Source organism: Falco naumanni, chromosome 4 (genome assembly GCF_017639655.2).
Source record: "Falco naumanni isolate bFalNau1 chromosome 4, bFalNau1.pat, whole genome shotgun sequence".
Classification (NCBI taxonomy): domain Eukaryota; kingdom Metazoa; phylum Chordata; class Aves; order Falconiformes; family Falconidae; genus Falco; species Falco naumanni.
Genome location: NC_054057.1, coordinates 109,445,810 through 109,464,769, shown reverse-complemented (window position 1 = coordinate 109,464,769; position 18,960 = coordinate 109,445,810). Strand labels below are relative to the sequence as shown.

Genomic DNA, 18,960 nt, shown 5'->3' with positions numbered 1-18,960 from the left:
GGTAAGTACAAATGCTCTGCTAACAGGAACAAAGTAATCAAACCTAAACCTCCAGGCTGTGATCCCTGTATGGTTCCTACAGAGGCAGCTCTGGTACACCAGACCGTTGTCAAGGGAGAGGAGTTTGTGAGTTTAATTTTCATAAGAAGAACACAAAAGGCTATTACTAAAGGAGTGCAGGTTTGATCTGGTTTCTTTACAGGAATATTCTGGTTTACGTATCATGTTTGTGTTGCAGCAGAGGAATACAAGACGCAGTGGGGTAGCAAACCTGATAAATCAGTGCCTTATGTACCTGGTTGTGTTTTCCACTTTATCATATCAACGAAGCCCTACAGACACTAGTGGGATACTGAATTGTTCCCCTAAGTCCACACTCTAATTAAAATTTGGCTAAAAAAAGCCCTGGATGTGTTCCTGTTTTTGATATGGAAAGCATCACTTTCTATAGGTAATCTTGCATAGTACTTCTTTGTCCCTCACCTGTCCCACAGTATTTGAAATATTTTTTTCCTACTCATCTGTTCATGACATATCTAGTATTTCCCCCATCCGTGATTCTTGATCTTTACACGTGATTTATTTTCTTACCAGGTTGGGGGTCACGGCAGGATTCCAAAGTGCTCAGCAAGATTTTCCCCAAGGCTCGCTTAGATACGTTCTTTAAAAAACAAAAGAGTATTATGGCACAAATAGGTCCTTCACCAGTTTAAATGTACGCAACACAATCTATGCACAGTGCATTTACATTTGGAAAGTAAACCAAAATGAAACTGAAAGCTGATGACACAAGACTTGATATTGGCTTCATTTTCAAGCATTTTATCTTAGATACTGCTCAAATAATAGCAGTTTGTGGAGGGGCACAGTTCCTTAATACAGCTGTAGAAAAAAAAATCACAGTTATTTGGTGGAAAATACAAAATTTTCCGGAGCGTGTGCCCAAATGGATCTAGATGGCAAGGAGTGTAAGCAGGGCATGCACAACAAAAGCCAGTTCGGTCCTCTGCTGGGCCTGTGTTGAGAGGTGAAGGGCAGGCTTTGTGTGTCAGAAATACCCAGCTGCTCCAGGGATCGCTGGGAGCCATTTAGGGATAAACAAATCAGCAGGGATTGCGTGTGTCCCGTGGCGGGCCCACCGTTAGTTATATATTGAGATGCGATAAACGTTAGCCAAAGTGAGAGCATTGTAAAACCTACTTAGGATTTGGATGGTCTTTCTCAGTGGTAGTTTTTACATTAGAAATCTGTTGAGATGTTACATAATGTGTCTGGAAAACAAACTCTCTTAATTTGCTATCAAGACACTAATGCATGCTTTCTGGGAGATGGGCTTGCAATCAGTTTAATTAGCACTTAGAGCACCCGTATCTGCAGGGACAGGTTGTTCTTGTTAAAATTTCAAGAAGTGAAAACAGATGGAAGCTATTCTGGAAGAAAGAGGCCGTCCCTCCCAGCAGCCCAGGCAGTACTGCCCTTCTTTACTGGTGCTAGTCACCTACCGCCTGCCCGGCAGGGACGGTGGTGTAGCGGCAGGCTGGGGTTACACCTGACCTCTGCAACACAGCATGAGGTTTGAACAGTCCTAACAGGACAAGCCTTTGCCTTCGGACAGTCATTGTTTTGGGGTAGATTCTGTTGCGAATGAGATGCTTGGGGTATTTAAAACATGAAGGTGAATATGCTGGGGAAGTGACGCCTAAACCCACAGTTTCTGATGGATAAGCTTTCTTTTGTCTGAAGTATATCCCATCAGGGATTTAGGGGATCCTTGCTAAACTCCACTGGGAATGCAGTAAATTATCTTGTTCGTTGACAGCATCATTGCCTGTGTTGGTGCTGTGGGAGTTGGCAGCTCGCAGTGGCATGTTTCCAGCAATGATTAGCATCAAGTGCTATTACCACTGAGATATGGCATATCGCACATTGTGTGATGGATTGTCTCCTAAGCAAAAATGATTTGCAATAAGACAACTGACCAGTGAATGGCATGTTGAGGTCTTGACACAAAAGGTTATTATGCTTGTTGCCAGTCGTAGCCTTTACTAGTTTAATCCTTCAGTGGATCATTATTGATGCATGTATCAGACTTGCAATGTGAAAGTAGAATTTTGATGTCAAGTGCTAAAATAAGTTACCAAATTGTGAGATATTGCACTTGTTCCCTAGAGTCAGCAGTGGAACATGAGTGTACTTCAAACAAAGTAAAGTGATCATCTCAGGAAGCATTTTCATCTCACAGAGATTTTAGGCAGAACTTTGCTGAAAATTGGCGAGAACTCTCAGGCATTATCAAAGAAATTAGTTCCTAGCAGTCCAGTGTGGCTCCGTGTTCTGCAGATTATCCAATTTGCCAATCTTTTGGCCAGCCCTTACCATTATCATTCCCAAGCAGGAGATATAAACTTATTTTCTAAAGGACTGAACTGCCATACTGCCCATGTACTTCTGGGATGTTATTGCATCAGCTTTTGTAAGTCCATGTTTGGATTATTAATTGGATAAGAAACTTCTTACCAAAAATACCTTAATTGGAATATAGGAAGGGGTTTTATCCTTTTAATACTGACTCAGTGTCACATTAGGATGCAGTTAAACAAAGGCCTTTTTCTAGAAGGAAAAATAATCTTCTAGAATCTTTTGGATTACTAGCATTTTTGTTTTCCTTGTCTCCTCTAAATTTTTGTTTAAAGGATAATGAAAGCTTGGAGGTCTAGATCCAAGGAGACCTCTAGGCTTCTTTCAGAAAGTCAGCCATAGCTGTCTAAAAGTTTTCTGTAATCACCAGGAGTTAGTTCCCAGGGCAAACGTGTATAAAAATGTGTCCTGGTGTAAAGGACTTTGTACTTAATAGAAAGTACGAACATCCTTTTTAGTTTGGAAAGGACACAGTCAAAACCACTTTTAAGTCTCTGGACTGCTTTCTTGCCATACCAAGTCTCGAAGTTGTTGAAGCAGCTGTAAAACATCCATGAGCTTTTCTTCCACCAGTGACAGCCTAACTCTCTCAGTCTCCAACATCTGCAGCTCCATCTTCAGCAGTTCAGTCTCCTCCACCTTTTGCTGCAGTTCACCTAGCAATGGGCCTTTCATCTGGACAATGACACAGGAAATTAAAAGCACTGGAGCTTTTCCCTTTTTTTCCCAATAATTGCAAAGCTAAGTTTTCCCCCTTATCTGATAAATGTCAGTTTACTCCAGAAGATTCTCTTGAAAGGAGGTAGACATTTCTGTAACGTACCACATAAAGCGAAGAATCAATAGTTGCTAGGAAATGCGTGCTTTGCTCTTGTGCATAATGGCAGTTCATTAAACGCTGGATGCAAGCACATTCATATATATATGAATAAAATTCAGAAATTTTAAATACTAGCATTACTATTTCAGTTTTCTAATCTTTTGCGTTCCTGTCATCCTCTACATATGCGTGCCCTCACCAATGTAATCATGTCTTTGTCTTGCAACTCCTGCATATCAAACATCTGTACATGCAGTGAAACAAGAAGGTAATTAGCTACTTTCAAGTATTTTGGCTTTAAAAAAAAAAAAAAAAGTTCCTTAAGGAAAGAAATTTAAGATTCTGGTTCTGCAAAACACTGGCCTGTGTGTTTGGTCAATCATTGGTTTGCAGCTAAGCACAGAAAAGTCCGGATTTAACAAGACTTTTTGAACAGTACAGAAATCCCAGGCAGGAGGGGTCTCCCCAGACCTGGACCTTCCAAAGCTGGGCTGGCCTGTCAGTTGTCTCAGACCTTCCTGTGAAAAAATGGTCAGGATTTTAAATGTTGCTTTTGTTTCCATGCAAAATCTAAGTGACAGTTCGAACCACAAAGCTGCCGCACCATTTGCCTTCCAAGCCTGTTGCAGGTACGTGGCCAAGCTGCTAAAAAGAGCCTGAAAAGCATTCCTTGGAAAATATGTCATTTAGATATTAATTTTGGACCTTTGAGAGCACTGACAGATTTCAGGTTTATTAATAGAAGTGAACTTATTTCTCAGTCATTACTGTGCTCAGCATTCTGAATTGTTACCATTTTGCAATTTGTTGTTGCAAGCACAATCTAAATGTATTAATATTACAGGGAGAAACAAAATCATGTGGGGTAAATGCCAGATTGGCTGGCTCTGTTAATCCCTTTTTGTTGTCATATTTTCTCTTATTGCAGTTTTAGAAATAACTAAGAGCAGAGTTGAACTCAAAAGGGTGAAGGCCTTAATATACGCAGTATTTAATAGATTATTTTTTTTTGGCAGAATTTTGTATCCTAGTGAATTTTAATATATGGCAAGGAACTCCAGTTCCCTAAACCACAAGTGTCATCAGAGTGAAAAAAGAAAACAATCCTTGATCCACACCCAGCCTTCTAGAAGGTCGTTTTAGTTTCTGACAGTGCTAATAGTACATATTAGCTGGTGCTTATTCCCCTGTCAGTGGAAATCAGCCTGTTCCATTAGCTCTCCGTGAGCTTTGCCCTGTGAGGCACTCCAGCTCCACTGAGCTGTACAACAACTACAGAAGTCTGGACCACTTAATCTGGTCCATCTGCCAAACAATGATTTCAGCATCCCTGTCTGAACACTGCTTTTAGATGAATAGACTAACATTTTCCTGTATGGAGAGCCAACTTTGTTACCACCAAGGTGTCAGCAGTCCAGCTGAGACCTAACAAATACTCAGAGGCTGTGGGAGGTCTTCAATGAATTGAACATGTGGGTTTCTTTATTATATTGGAGATTGCCTCCATGTTGTAAATGCCACCTGGCACAGATAAGTACTAAATACATGAAGTAGCTGTGTTCCCCTGTACAGCTGAAGCGGTGTCACACCAAGTAACAGAGAAGTAAAAGGTAATTATTTTTAAGTGTAGAAGGGACTTTCCCAATACGCAATTAGACAGATGCTTATGGAAATTCATAACAGGTGCCCATCTATCCTGGTCCTGCACCCCTAACATCACTTATCTGCTGCTTTCAGCTGCTGCTTTCATCGTGCTGGCAAAACTGCCGTCCTTGGAAAACTGCACAGGGCATCCCCTGTCCCCTGCCGGGTGTTCCTGAAAGGCTGAGCTGTGCAGTGGGTCTCACACACAAACGTCAATAGGAGAAGTCCAAACTTTTCTCTTTAGCGTACACGCCACTCGAGTTCCCCACAGCTGTCTAGTGTCACAACCAGCTGCTTGGTTTGCACAGACAGCACAAGCAATACGCTTAGCCCAGAGGGCCACTACTCGTACTTGGACGCCGCATTTTGTTGCTACTACCGCCTCTTTTCTCTCTTCATTTTGACCGCTCCTACAAAGCCCTTTTTGCTTCCATTTCCTACGCAGTAGTAAGTAAACTGCTTTCCACAGCACTTCTGCCTTAACAACCACTTTGTCATCTATAAGGATGCTGATCTCCTGATGCCTTTGGTTCATTGGTACATGGGGGTATGCCTTCTTTGTCTTCTTATTTTGCTTGAAGACGGTGGCTCAGTGCCCCATTCTCCCAAATTGTTTTCCCTAGCTAGGTTACATCTAGCACCTGTTGTTTCCTTAACATTTGCATTGAGGTAATGATGGTAGTTAAGCATAAGTTATTTTTAAAACCTAGATACTGAGGAAGGATGGTCAGTAGTTAAGTCACCGGGCTCAGAGGGGAGTGGGTTTTGTTCTTAGCTCTGGCAAAGTCCCTCAGCAAAGCCTGATTTTGGGTTTGTGCCTTGCTTGTGAAATGGAAATACTGCTTTGCCAAACACCAGTTTTGAGAAGTCTGCTGCTGACAGCCAGCCCTCTTATGAAAGGGGAGAATGCCACGGGGAAAATGTGAGCACTGGAGTGGTGTGCACAAATATGTCTAGGACAATGAATAATCAATATGCATAAATCCCTTAAGGAATGTAAGAGAAAATAATTCTATCCTCTTTTCCACAGAAATTAAGGAGGCCTTCACGTTCGAGCCATTTTTCCATGAACCCGAGAAACGTTGGCAAAGTGGGAAGGAAACAGTAACAGAACGGCAGGACGAAGCGCTGAACCGTGCTGTGCAATTTATCTTCTGAATTGTTCCCCTTCAAAGGACCGGAGGGTGGCAAACAGAGCACCAGTTCTTAGGAGAGGCTGCAGAGATGATCTGAGGAACAGCACATCCCCTCGAGAGTATCAGTAATTCTGTCAGGCAAATTGATTGGAACTGTAATCGAGGAGGGACTTGGTGAATTCATAGATGAACATAATGGAGAATCTATTCGTTTTCTTTGAAAGGGCCTATGAATATATATGGATAATGTTAATTCAGTCGATAGAGCGTATTTCAAATCTGAAAAAAGCTTTTGATAAGATTCATCACCAAAGACTCAAAAGGAAAAAAAGGTAATTGCCACATGGCAGCAGCACAGATCCTGCCATGGACTTGCAGTGGCTAAAAGGTGGGATGGGAGCAGAGCACAGAGTGACCAGGGCTGAAGGTTTCACAGTGGAGGGAGATAATCCTTAGGGTCTCACAAGGAGCTGGGTTCAGACCTCAGCTCTTCCTCATATTCATAAATGGTTTTTAAAAAAAGCTGAATGTGAAAGTGTTTGATTGCTCTCAATAGCGTTTTTTTGGGGGTAATCAAAACTAAAAGTGCCTGTGAAGAATTACAGCAGGTGTTCATGATACCGAATAGATAACGGCAATCAAAGATCAGGTGAAATTCAGTGTCACCAAGGCAAAGTAAGGCATGCAGGACAGGTATGCAATGTTGCGTATATGCAGCGATGACGACTGCCACTGGAGAAGGAGATCTAGAAAAGCTGTAATAAAAAAAAAAAAAAAAGTAATCTCCTGAAGGTACCGCTCCGTGGGCAGCAAGGATCAGAAGGATGCATGCCAGGAGCTATTAGAAAAGGAACTGGGGACAAACCAGAAACTATCATTGTGCCACGAAGGGCTTGCATTTGAATACTAAGCACATTTTCAGTTGTTCTCATTCAAAAAAGGTAACCGCTTGAAAAATACATGGAAGAATAAAACATAATAACAGAAGTAAGTAATGGTTTCTGTACCAAGAGAGCTGAGGCAGACTAGGAATGGTGATAACCCAGGCAGTATTTCTGGTAGTAAAAGTCTTTAAATTTGTATTACAAGAGAAAGATCAGTTGCTGATTCCGAAGCACAAAACCAAGGTGACAGCAGATGATCAGGCAGAAGATTTAGAGCTAAGAAAAATAAATCCTCAAAACCTGTTCCTTTTGAACTTTTATGTGGAAGTCCTTGCCCTGAGATACCAAAAACATTACTAGCTTTAAAGAAGGGAAAGGTGAATTCACAGTAAATAGCTCTAATACTGGCCATTAAACATGATACTCCCTGCAACGTCCAGTTCAAGATGTGTCTGTCCATAGTGTATTGTGCACCAGGCGAGTAATACCAGGAGGAAAATCCTCTGTCCCGTTTCTCATTGCTTTGCTCTAACCAACTGCTGTTTGCCATCAGATGGGTGAGATCAGGATGAACTTTTCATCTGACCCTGTATGGCAGGTCATAAACTCATTGTCTTTTTAATTAAGCTGGCAGATTGTATGCAAGCTTTTAGAAAAAATAATTGGCCTTTCTTTGCAACATTACACTTGGCAGCGTATCGCTGTTTTTAGAATTCACTCATGCTTTCTCCATCCATTATCACCAGGTCCTGACACCTTCACCACCCTGTCTTCAGCGGAAACTATTTTTAAATGTTCAGTTGATGGAGAGCAGAACTTTCTAGACATGACAAATATCAGAACTCTTTCATCCTCTGGTTTTACAAGTCTTAGACTGAAGCAATTGTTAATCAGTATTTGAGAGTGTAGCTCTTCCTTGCTTGTCGAGCTTTTTACTTGTTAGCTTTGTTGTTATTTGTCTGATTTTCAGCATTGAGCAGGTCCAAACAGGAGTGTACTGAACAACGTACAAGGTCGTTTTGTCAGGTCATCAGAGAAAGTGTTCTTGGTGATTTATTTATTTAGCCTATATATTTATTTGCAAGTTAGATGACAGAGCCTTTCTCAGTCTTCCTGTTTGCTTTGTGCTGATTATAGAACAGTCACCTTTTTGAAAGGATTTACTTATTACTTGGCTGTCTGTTTTGTGGCATCAGAAAAAAAATACCTATAACTGCGCACAAGATACAAATGCTGGCTAAATAAAAGTTAGAGGGTAATGCAATGATTCATCCTACTGATTTTAAATTAATGTTGCATTGAGTTAGCACTGTCTTATTCACCTCCCTGCTTGTCTTTAAATCAAGAGCAACAGACTCCATTTTTGTCCTGGAATCTTCTATTAATCTATAGATAACGGTACTTTTCTGAACAAGGTGCACAGAACTAATATCCATCAGCAGAGATTGAAAAGAAGGCAATACGATACTGCAGAAGAAGATGAGTACCTCTGAATGGAGAAAAAAACCAAGGAGAAGAAGAAAATGGCACTATCTACAGGAAGGTAGTTCCTTCCATAGGTAAAAGAATAAATGTAGTTTTTTACGTGGGTTGAGGCTAAGCTGTATAGAGAGCAGCTCTGTGTTGCTCTAAGGAGTATTACAGGAATAAATTGTCCCCGAATACTGCAAATTGTGTAAGACACAAATATGATTTTATTCTGGTTTTAATTTTGTTTCTTCACAAGTAAAGTCATTTAATCTAGTCAAGAAGGAAAATGACACGAAATACTGATAAAAATCAAAGAATAGCAACATGTAAAGTGGTTGAGTATTTCACTCCTACTTCAAATAGTCTACTCATTGATATAATCCTTCCAGAACTACTGAAATCTTTACGCTCCTTTGAAAGAAGGGGTATAAAATACTGACCAAGCACTAACTGAACCTTAAGACAAAGCAGGCCAAAGCAATGCATATGGTGCATTATTTTTGTTTCAGAGAAAGATCGCTAGCGTTAAATCTGTGCCCACCTGTGGCTGATGTTTTAGTAAGCTTACGTGGGACTAAGAGGATACTGCACTGGGGCTTTTAATTACTGTGGTTATAACCTCTGCTGAAGGGAAGTTGAACATGCTGCTAAGCCTGAGAACTAATTGTTTTTTTTATTTGTAAACATATCTGTCTGAGCCTGCGAACCAGTTAAACTGGATGATTTCCCCCAGAGGATTTCAAACCAGAGAGCCCCTGCACCTCAGCCGCCTGGAGGGATTCATTGAAATGTTTCAGCGCTCCCAGAGGAGCTGGATGTCTGAGGGCACGAGGATGTTCCATCCACAGCCCAGGAACCGCTGCAAGCTGCCTTTGGTAACCCTACGGCTAGCGCGCCCCCTTGTCCGCGGGGGATCACTCCCAAACCCAGCACCAGTGGCCATGTGAAACCATTTAAATGAAGGACAGTACGAAGAGCCTGCCCGGTGGGCGGCATGCATCTCACCCCCCAAACACATGGCATTTCAGGTAGGAACCAGACTAGCAACGTGGGTGTTCCAGGAAAGCATGAGATGTTTGAGCTGACAAACTAATGGCACAGTCAGAAACATCAGCAACAGAGAGCGGAATGGCCGGAATATAATATAAATGCATATGTATATAAATGCAACTACTTAAAGATACATAAATAAGTCTTTCACGCTCAGCTTGGCACCTGTTACCTCTTCCATATTTGTTTCCAATTTTTTCACTTCGTGCCCTTTAAGCTCAAGCTGTTCAGTCAGTTGTGTGATTCTGTCTGCAAGCTCCGCAGGGGCTGCTTCGTGGCCATCGGTGTTGGTGGTCTCTAAATAAGACATTAGCTTTTTCCACATTTTTTCATCACATCTAGATAGACATAAAAAAAAAAAAAAAAAGCAGTGAAAGCTCATGATGAAGGTCTGTGTTTGTAAAAGCCAGTTTTCCTGCAAAACTCTTGGCAGCACAGATGACAGGTTATGTGTCGTAGGTGACATGGGTCAGGGTTAGGTGGGAACACCCAGCACGTTGTTCCCCATGAGCTGTGAGGGATGGCCCACTGATTTTGCTGTATAGTATTACTGCTCCTTACTGCAGGCATGATGCCTTCAGGTCAAGAAATAAACTTTGCAAAGCCAAAGCCGTAATAATTGCAAAGACATCAAATAGCATTAATCTTCGGTACCTACCCGCTGCCACAGCAAGGGAGCTTGGCCAACCTTTTCTTCATTTGGTCCACCTGGGCTGGCTGGTCTCCCGCCCACTTCTCCTCCTCTTCATCAGAGGCAGCCTGGCCTTCCACCGAGCGGAACAGCTGATCCTCTGCTCGAGAAACCAACAACCACTTAGCAGCAAACCAACAACCCTGAGGTGCTGTAGCTGTGGCAAATTAAGCTACGGAGACAGAAAGAAGCGAGTTTAAAACCCCCAGTGAAACACAGGATGGGGTCCTTCAGCATCCATGGAAAGGGGTTTAAAGCTGAGGTGAGGGACCCTCTGCAAATTGTTATTGCAAGAGTCTTGAATACTTCAGCACCTTCTTGCAGGTAACTTGCGGGTATTTCATTTCAATTCTCTTTTGCCCTTCTGGTAATTATAACATAAGGGTAAGTGTGATGGATCAGTGTGCTATTGGGGTGGGGGGCAATTATTCTTCATGTACACAACTGAATGTACGCTTTTCAAGAGGGGTGGGAAACCACTGTGCTGTGTAAGATTTATTTTTTTTTTTGCATTGTCATTTTAGTAGCTGAACACATACTCAGAATGCAGGAATTTGATATAAACATTCTCCAATTCATTCCCTTACTATGTCTTGTAGGGACAGTAATTTTGATATATAAATGTAATATTAGACCCATAGCTATCTAATGTTTAATTGTTTCACTTTTTACCTAAACCTAATGTTTCCCCACAGGCCAAATAAATTATGAATGAACTGCCTACAATACATATTTATATACATGTACTATTACAGTAATACTTGAACTTTTTAGCTGTATCTTATAAAAACTTTTACTGCATTTAACTCCTTTTTATCACAAAAAGATATTTACTGTGACTTAGAGCATTATTGTGATGCCTGTAACTTACTGGGAGTCTTTTGAATCCCTTGAGCACACGAAAAGCAGCGCTCACACCTGCGTTCTGAACACTTGGTTTGAGCTGACATCAGGTTAAGCTAATGTCAATGTGATTTTAAATTTTATAATGACTGACCTTACTCACAGGTTTAGTGAATTCTAATGGAGTGTTCAAGCCAAATGCTGTTATTCCTTCAAATATTGAAACACGTGACCTTAGTGGCACCATGAGTGGTGTGCAGGTTCACCTGGGCAGGCCACCCAGCCGGGGGCAGCTGTGCCGTGCCAGTGCCCTTCCCGTCACAGTGCTCCACAGTGAAGGGACGTGGTGTGCTGTGGGGGTTTTTTTGGTTTGTTTTTTTTTTTTGGGGGGTGGTGGTGTTGGTGTTGGCTTTTTTTATTTTATTTTTTAAATTTTAATTAACACTCGGCATATGCTTGTAAATGCAGTTTTCATTCCAGTAGCGTTCAATGTGCCTAATTTATAGCTTATCATGTTCGGTAATTTATTGCCTAAGCAGGGACAAAGCTTCATTGCACGCAGTATTGCTCCTTAATTAGAGAATGAATGGCTGCGTTTTCATGGCAATGCTTTCCCTGGACAAACTGATTTATTAAAGCGTTTTGTTTCCATGAGGCTGTGCATGGCCAAAACAAACAAACAAACAAGACTTTCTGTTTGCAATCTGCGATACATTAGTAGTGAACTTTTTTTCCTATCATCATTTATTTTCTTGCCATAGGTTTTCAAAGGGATAACAAGCAGAGTTTATAACTGTTGTGGCAGCCATGAGAACGGATCACGCAATGCTATGGATTCCTTACAGAGCTTCAGACTGGTATGTTTAATCCAGTAAATTAACTGCAGCATCTGGCACAGCAGATGCTTAGATTAGGGTTTTTAAAAATGGAGGAAAAGGTGTGTGAATTTCAAATGGTCTTCATGCATGCAACGATATCAGAGATGTTCGTAATGCTTCCCTGCACACACACACGCAGGAATATCCTCTGCTCTGACGGAATGTGTATGCTAAAGAGACTATCTTTTATGTTCCCCTTGTAGATTATCATTAGCAGAACTGGAAACTAGAGAGGAAAAGCAAAACTTCTTATGCAAACACAAAGTCAGTGTTTTATTGAAGTTCTTCTATTAAGCTAATATTTAAAAAATATTTGGTCAGTAGAATCATGGAACACTTCATTGTTGTGATATTTATTTAACTGAGTTATTTTTTTCTTTTATGCCTAAGAAATCCTTTTTTATTTGGTGGAATGCTTTTTTGCATTTTTAAATCTATAAGCACAAATTTTTTTTTTTGTTTGAAAAGCTTTTGCTAAAAAGCTGCTTGTACTTAAAACATGGACGGTGTAGGTTAGATGTGGAAGCTACCTTTGAGCTGGCAAATTGTCTGATCTGATAAAAGCATTTGTAAAAGCAGGTTTATTTTACAAGTCTAACCACATGGAGAATGTGCTACAATGACCATTGTGTTTATATGTTGTTCACATGCCGAAGCAGCTGCTTGCCAGCTCCATTCAATCCATACCTAAAACCTGATGCTTTGACACTAGGTACAGCTCTCCAGCCTGCAGTAATGCCTAATTAACAGTTAAGTACTGTTAAAGTCGGATGAATGTTTTTGTCCTCTTTGAAGTAGATGTGTCCAATTAAAAATAAATCACTGAAGGTAAACCAAACTTACTAAACTTTGCATTAGTCTGCTTGGCATGTAAACCACTATCAGGGGTGAGGGGAAGAAGTTTGGCTTCCAACACTGCTATCATAAATGTCTTTCACTACTGCAGCTAAATGACCCCCCTCCTGAAAAACTGCTGTCTCTGAGAGCCCTTGACACCGTAGGCTCTACAAAAGCCTACTCAAGGTCGTTGATAGTGAGAGCCAGCCTTGGCAAACCCAGTGATTTTTTTAGATTTTTTTTTTTTAGAAGGCTTTCAAAGAATGCTTCCTGCTGTCCCATGAGAAATTGCACGTATGCAATGTTATGCCAGGAGTTAATGTCACATGTGTGAAACAGGTTGGACCTTCTCAGAGTTGCTGTGGTGGCCAGGGTGTTCCCAAAGAGTGGGGGACTGTACAGAATATGCAAAGAGTTTCCTTGGAAATGGAAATGGTTTTCTATGGAGTTCTCATTTCTTTGTAAATAAAAACTCAGAACTTCAGCTTTTTAAGCTAGGAAAAAGGTTTTGGTGAGGTGAAATCATATTGGAAAAAAGCAGTTTTAAATCGTAGCTTGAAGTGATAAGTTCAGTCTTTTATTAAATGTAAAATTATGTGGGGAGTGAGAATTAGAAAGCTGGGATGCTACCTTTTGTTTAGGTCTAGGATTTCAAGATTCACTAGGATTGGTGTATGAATTTGGTGGGTTGATATTTATATTGGGTTTTCTGCTGAGGATCTTACAAATCAGTGAGCACATAAAGTAGTTGGGTGCTGGGTTTGATACCGTTCTCGGAAATCCCGGCTCCGCCAGTGGGAGGCCGTCGGTCTTGAGGCACGGCCAGGGGGTATCTCCCCCCTGCTGGGGCTGCTCCCTCCCTCTGCTCCGGGCTGCTTCGGGGGGGGGCGCTGGCATCTCTCCATTTCTGACCTGGAGAAGAAAAGCACAGCAAAGTGGACTTGAGGAAACTTGAAAACCCAAGACAAATGGGCACAGCATAGCACGTGAGTGAATGTGAATGCAGTTGCTGGGACTCTGTGGAAGAGCAGGGGTGTATTTACCCTCAGCGCCTGCAAAATCGAACCCCTGAAGGCTGCATTCGCTTGCTTCAGAAAGAATCAAAGCAAGGCGGGTTTCAGCTGTTCTTTAGGTTGTAAAAGCTAAACGCAGCTTTTAGTTCAGGTCAAAGACTTCTAGAAACTCTATATGGGAACAGCCTACTCTGGCCACAAACTTTCCCTTTTCCACCAGCGGTCACAGGGCAGTACATGCTTCATCTTCACTGTGGCACCAAGTCGTGCATCTGGTCACTTGGATGCGTACTCTGACTGAGACATGTCAGGCAGTGCTGATCTAAGTCTTCTGAGCACTGAAGATGAAGCAGTGTCAGAGACTGAAAAGGTAAAAAGAACGATGCATACGCAGCGATACATCTGAAAGTGACTTATAGGTAAGAAGCATCTTGGTACCGGGCTTCTGAATTGCTGACCATCTCATTTGAAATGGTGTATTTTTCGGAGTAGAATGTAGAGGATATGACATCTGTGTGTTTTAAAGGAAATGGACTCCCAAGGGATGACACTGAGATTGAATAATGTAACTGATAAATATGGGTCCTTAAACTTGCCAGCAAAATGCATTTTTGAAAGAAGCAATTTAATTCAATGAAGGGCAGTGATTGTTCAGACTGAGGAATTTATAGTTACCTAAATGGACAGCCCTGGGTGAGTACCTTCAAGGAAATTCAGGGTAGCACATGTTACAGGAAAATTCCAGAATACATTTACATGTAGTTGAGTTGAAAATGTTCCGACCCAAGCGTGTAAGACAGTACAAGTCATTGTGTATAGTAAAATGGGTACTTCCACTGTACACGAAACAAAATCTAACAAATTGAATAATATAGATTTATCTTCTAACAATATAATTAAATACTATGTTTTGGTAAGAATGGGAGTGGAATGTGAAATGTCAGTCATGAGTCCATTATAGCTACTGCTCTCTTTTTGTTGGAATACATTTGGTTTGACTCTCCTACCTTCCATTTCATAGGGATGTACCAAAAGACAGTATCACTGTTTTAGAGGAAAAACAACGGAAGTATGCAATGTAGTTGACTGAAGAAAATTAATTCAGACACTCCCATTTACATGCAAAGTAGTAAACGGGGTCTGTGAAATAGAAAGGCAGCACATAATACTGAATTTATTTTAGGAGTCTGGTTTTCCCACACGATATACATAATATGTAACTTAATTCCATAAAATGTTGCTAAAATCAGAGCTATGGAGAATTTAAGAAATTAGACCTTTATAATGTAGTAAGAAACTCATAGTTACATTGGAAAAATAGAAGTTTGGTATATCAATTTATACATGTAAGGCTTACATCAGACATTTGCCAAGGTAGGAACAATCTACCTGTTAGGCATCAAACTGACCACCAAGTCCAGTCCACTTCAAGCTTGTGCACGTTACACATGTATGTTGTGTAATGTGTTCTATAGGAAATATATAGTATTACATTTCCATTGCTTCCTTTTTCACTATTTAGAAAGTTTACTTTCAATAGTTACATAGGGTATTTTCCTATTTAGACCACAGAAAAACGTGGTTATTCCTTTCCTAGCAGGAGCTGTTGTGTAGGTCACAAAGAATCTGTATGCAGAAGAAATCTAACCAAATTCAGGAGTTTTATAGGAAATTAGGTTTCCTCCACATTCTTCCTAAGATTAGTTGTGGTCTGGTGAATATTGAACATTCCTTGTACTTCACCCATTAAACAGTCTTCAACAAAAAGTGAGAGTTAAAACACTCGGCAATTGGTCCTACTGAAACAAGTTGTGTAACGTGGATTTTTGTGCAAGTCTTCTGAAGGCTTCCAGCCTGTAAATTCAACCCCTGCTACAAACAGGACTTCAGATGTAGTAATAGAAAAGCTGATGCCAAGTTAGAGCCAAGTATTGCAGAGAACTCTTGTTTAATCCAACACAGCTGCTGTCAGTTTCTGAACCGCACCAGTACTAGTTCCCTTGTTGCTTGTGGAAGTATACTAAGTAAATGGGATCATGAATTTAACAACAGGAGTCAATATTTCAAAATATCTCCAGGGACAGTAGCTGAGGTAAACCATGCTTAGGAACCAGCCCTTACTTTACCCCTTTGAGTAGAGCTGACTGGCTAAAAACTAATGACATATTTCATTTATGGTATTATTTATCTTAGCAACAATTCCTGTAAAGTCAAGGGAAATAGCAGTCCCCAGAGTGGAGCCTGGCTAGTCACTTAGCTTCATTAGTTCTGGAAAAAATAATTATGGGGTAGTGCACAAAAAGCAGTGTTAAGCTCGGGCATTCAAAACGGGGCTCCTGGAAGCATCACAGAGCTTCGGTGTTCTGGGCAGTTACTGTGGGTAGAGTAGTATTCCCTTTCATGAGAACAGCATGCTTCAGAAAAAGAAAATGTAACAATTTCCTTCATTTTAAGGCAAAAGTACTTTGGAGTCTGGTGCTCAATGAGGAACCTTTACTATTTCTTGAGGGCTGTAGCTGGCGTGCAGATCGTTCTCTTAGTTTTGAGCTGCAGTCTGCTTTAGATCTGTTTGGATTTCAGAGATTTCTACAGCTCGCATCGTACAGAGATGTTGGCGTTTTGGTGGATACTCGTTGTACTCTCAAAGCTGGTTGAGATTTTAACCCGTAAAACATGGAGAATTAAAACATTCTCTGGCAGAAGGGGGTAAATGCTGTGATGATTAACGGGAGAGCTGCTGGTGGTGTTGACTCCCTACGTCTGGCAGCCTGGTTCCAATCCATCTTTCAGTCCAAGGAGCATGAGGAAGTCTGGTGGGAAAACCAGCCCTTCCCATCTAATTCAGAACTTAGAATAGCAGGCTCCCTCTGCTCAGATGAGATTCGAGACAGGCCTAAATAATAGCTTTTACCTCTCTGTAGTTCTTGTAAGGGAACTTACAATTAGTTGATGAAATAATCAGTTTGTACTTTGTGCTCTTCAGTAATTTTCTTGAGAGGACTTCATCAGCACGCTCTTAATGTGGAGAAATTGAGGGAGCCATGCAGATGCCATGTCTTGTTAGGTCTTTCTGCCCAACATATTGATGAAAGACAGCCATGTCTGTCTCCTCTGGAGATGTTCACTGGGAAACTAGAAAGAAATGTAAGTTTTCAGCAAGGGTCTTCAGACACAGGTGCTCCAGAATTTAAATCTTTGTTTTGGCACAGGCTCCATCATTTGCATCAAATTGCATTGTGCCTTAGTTTCCCCAGCAGAAGAAATATTGCAAAGTTTGTGGATCTTGCACTCTAAATAAAAAGTCAGCACAGATTACAATACAGTGTTGTTTTCTAGAACCACATGTGGGAATTATTTCGAGGTGTTTAGGAACGGGGCATATTTTAAATGTGTGTGAAGGAACATGTGGCCAGACAAGCTGGAATTTCAGACCTTGTCCATGCCAGATAAAAATGAAGAAAAAAGCAAGCAGCAGTGTGAGTCGATACAGAAATTTAAAAACCCAAACACACATCAGAGACTTTGTATTTGATCATCTATATATAATGTCCAGGATCCACTGGAAATAACAATATTGGAAATTTGTTGTTTTGGTGCATCTTGGCAGGGGTCCGGTGTGGTGCTGGGCACTGATTTATCCACAGGAGTGACCAGGGAAGGTGATGGGAAAGGACAAGACCAACAGCCTAGTGACAGAGGGAAAGGGAGGGGGGGTGTCCTGGGTTCCAAAGGAGGGGTGTATAAACACAGCTGGCTTTCATTTGTGTCATCCAAAACCAGTTTAAGGCAATAACCTGCCAAGGCTGGTGCCAAAGATCAAGGGGCAGAGCCAGAGATCTCTGGCTATACAGAAGCTGTGGCGGGGAAAGGGGGCTGCTAATGCTGCTCACGTAGCTGCAAGGGCAAACTTAGCATTCCTTTAAACTCAGCTAGAAACTAAACATGAGATGGATTGAAGAAGTTTCTAATTAGAAATGGTGCCCAGAAGCTCATAGCGTTAAGGATGCTAATGAAGCTTGGTCTATTGGAAGAAAAGGGCTGTTTCCTCCTCTGAATTTTGCCATCTGTACTGGATCCTACATTCACTTTGGAGGATACTTCAGATTTCTGGCTGGAAAGAAAAGTTCTGCTTTTTGGTCTTTGAAGCAGATGCAGCCAAACGGTACAGAAGGTTGTCTCTTAGGGCTGCTTCATGCTCCTTAGTTCATGTATTGACGTACAGAGCGTTTCATCCCCCTTACCGAGTGAGGTGATGGAGGCAAGGATGGAGCCATGGTGGTGCTCTTGGGTAGCAGGACAACAACCCACCATGACCTCCTGACTTCTCATCATGTGACTTAACCACTAGGTCACTTTTTTCCCCTGTCTGGGAGCTTTTTATTTAATGCCAAATGTGATTTTCAAGTGGCAGAGGTTTCAGGGTTTGAAGAGGAGCATAACGAGAGGCCAGCTGCTATGCTTTTGCTGTCATGGTAAATGCTATAAAGGAGGAATCTTCACTCATTCTGAAACCTGGGTTTAATTCTCTTCTCATTAGTATTCATACAACATTGTATGGGTCTTCATAGATAATAAGAAGAGTGAATAAACAGCACGTTTGTTTAGGGCGAAGATCAGAGGGGGACGCGGTGCTGAAGACGCCTGGGAAGCGCTGGTGTAGGGTGCAGCGCGGCAGGGCTCCCATGGAGACGGGCAAACAGCCCCCATCCATCTGGAATTCTTTGTGCTGAGGATAATGGGCAGCTGAAGTGAAGGAAAATTGAAGAGGGGAGAGTTTGCAAAGTACTGGACCTTAACGTAATGTCCATGACTAATTGGCTTTTAATTGGCTCTCCTGATATTGTTATGGAAACTTCTAACTGCAGCAAAACCCACCTGCTTCTGGTGCTAAACAAATCTTTAACTTCAACAACTCCAGACTAATCATAAAATAACTCTGAGGAATTATTTAGCTTCACATTCATAGATCTTTAACTAGTCTCTTTTAAAAGAGAATTACTTGGAGCAGATCAGACAGCTGTGTGAATAGGTACATTGCTTTAAGTATAGTTATACAAACTAAGCTATACTTTTAGAAGTATATGACTTGTGTTTGTTAAAGGAGGTGTGATTTATTTTTTTATCTTTTTATTATTATTTTTGTACTATTTTACCCAAGCTGTGAGAGTTCAGGGAACCCAGAATGGTTTCTGGTTTGGCTTATCCCATACAGGAGATTACAGAGTTTGGATGGTGTGCATATTTTGATTTATTTTACAACTTTTCATTTAATGTTC

General features: G+C 41.2%; 1 protein-coding gene across 1 annotated transcript in view; it reads right to left on the bottom strand.

Annotated features, from left to right (window-relative positions):
- The window catches only part of EFCC1 (EF-hand and coiled-coil domain containing 1), a 59,575-nt gene that overhangs the window by 7,270 nt on the left and 33,345 nt on the right, over positions 1-18,960 (bottom strand). Inside the window, exons 4-8 of the mRNA XM_040589354.1 lie at positions 13,440-13,568; positions 10,081-10,213; positions 9,595-9,760; positions 2,935-3,093; positions 592-661 (exon numbers count right to left, since the gene is read on the bottom strand). Of these exons, the coding sequence (XP_040445288.1) occupies positions 592-661; positions 2,935-3,093; positions 9,595-9,760; positions 10,081-10,213; positions 13,440-13,568 (657 nt within the window). The remainder of the gene's footprint in view (positions 1-591; positions 662-2,934; positions 3,094-9,594; positions 9,761-10,080; positions 10,214-13,439; positions 13,569-18,960) is intronic.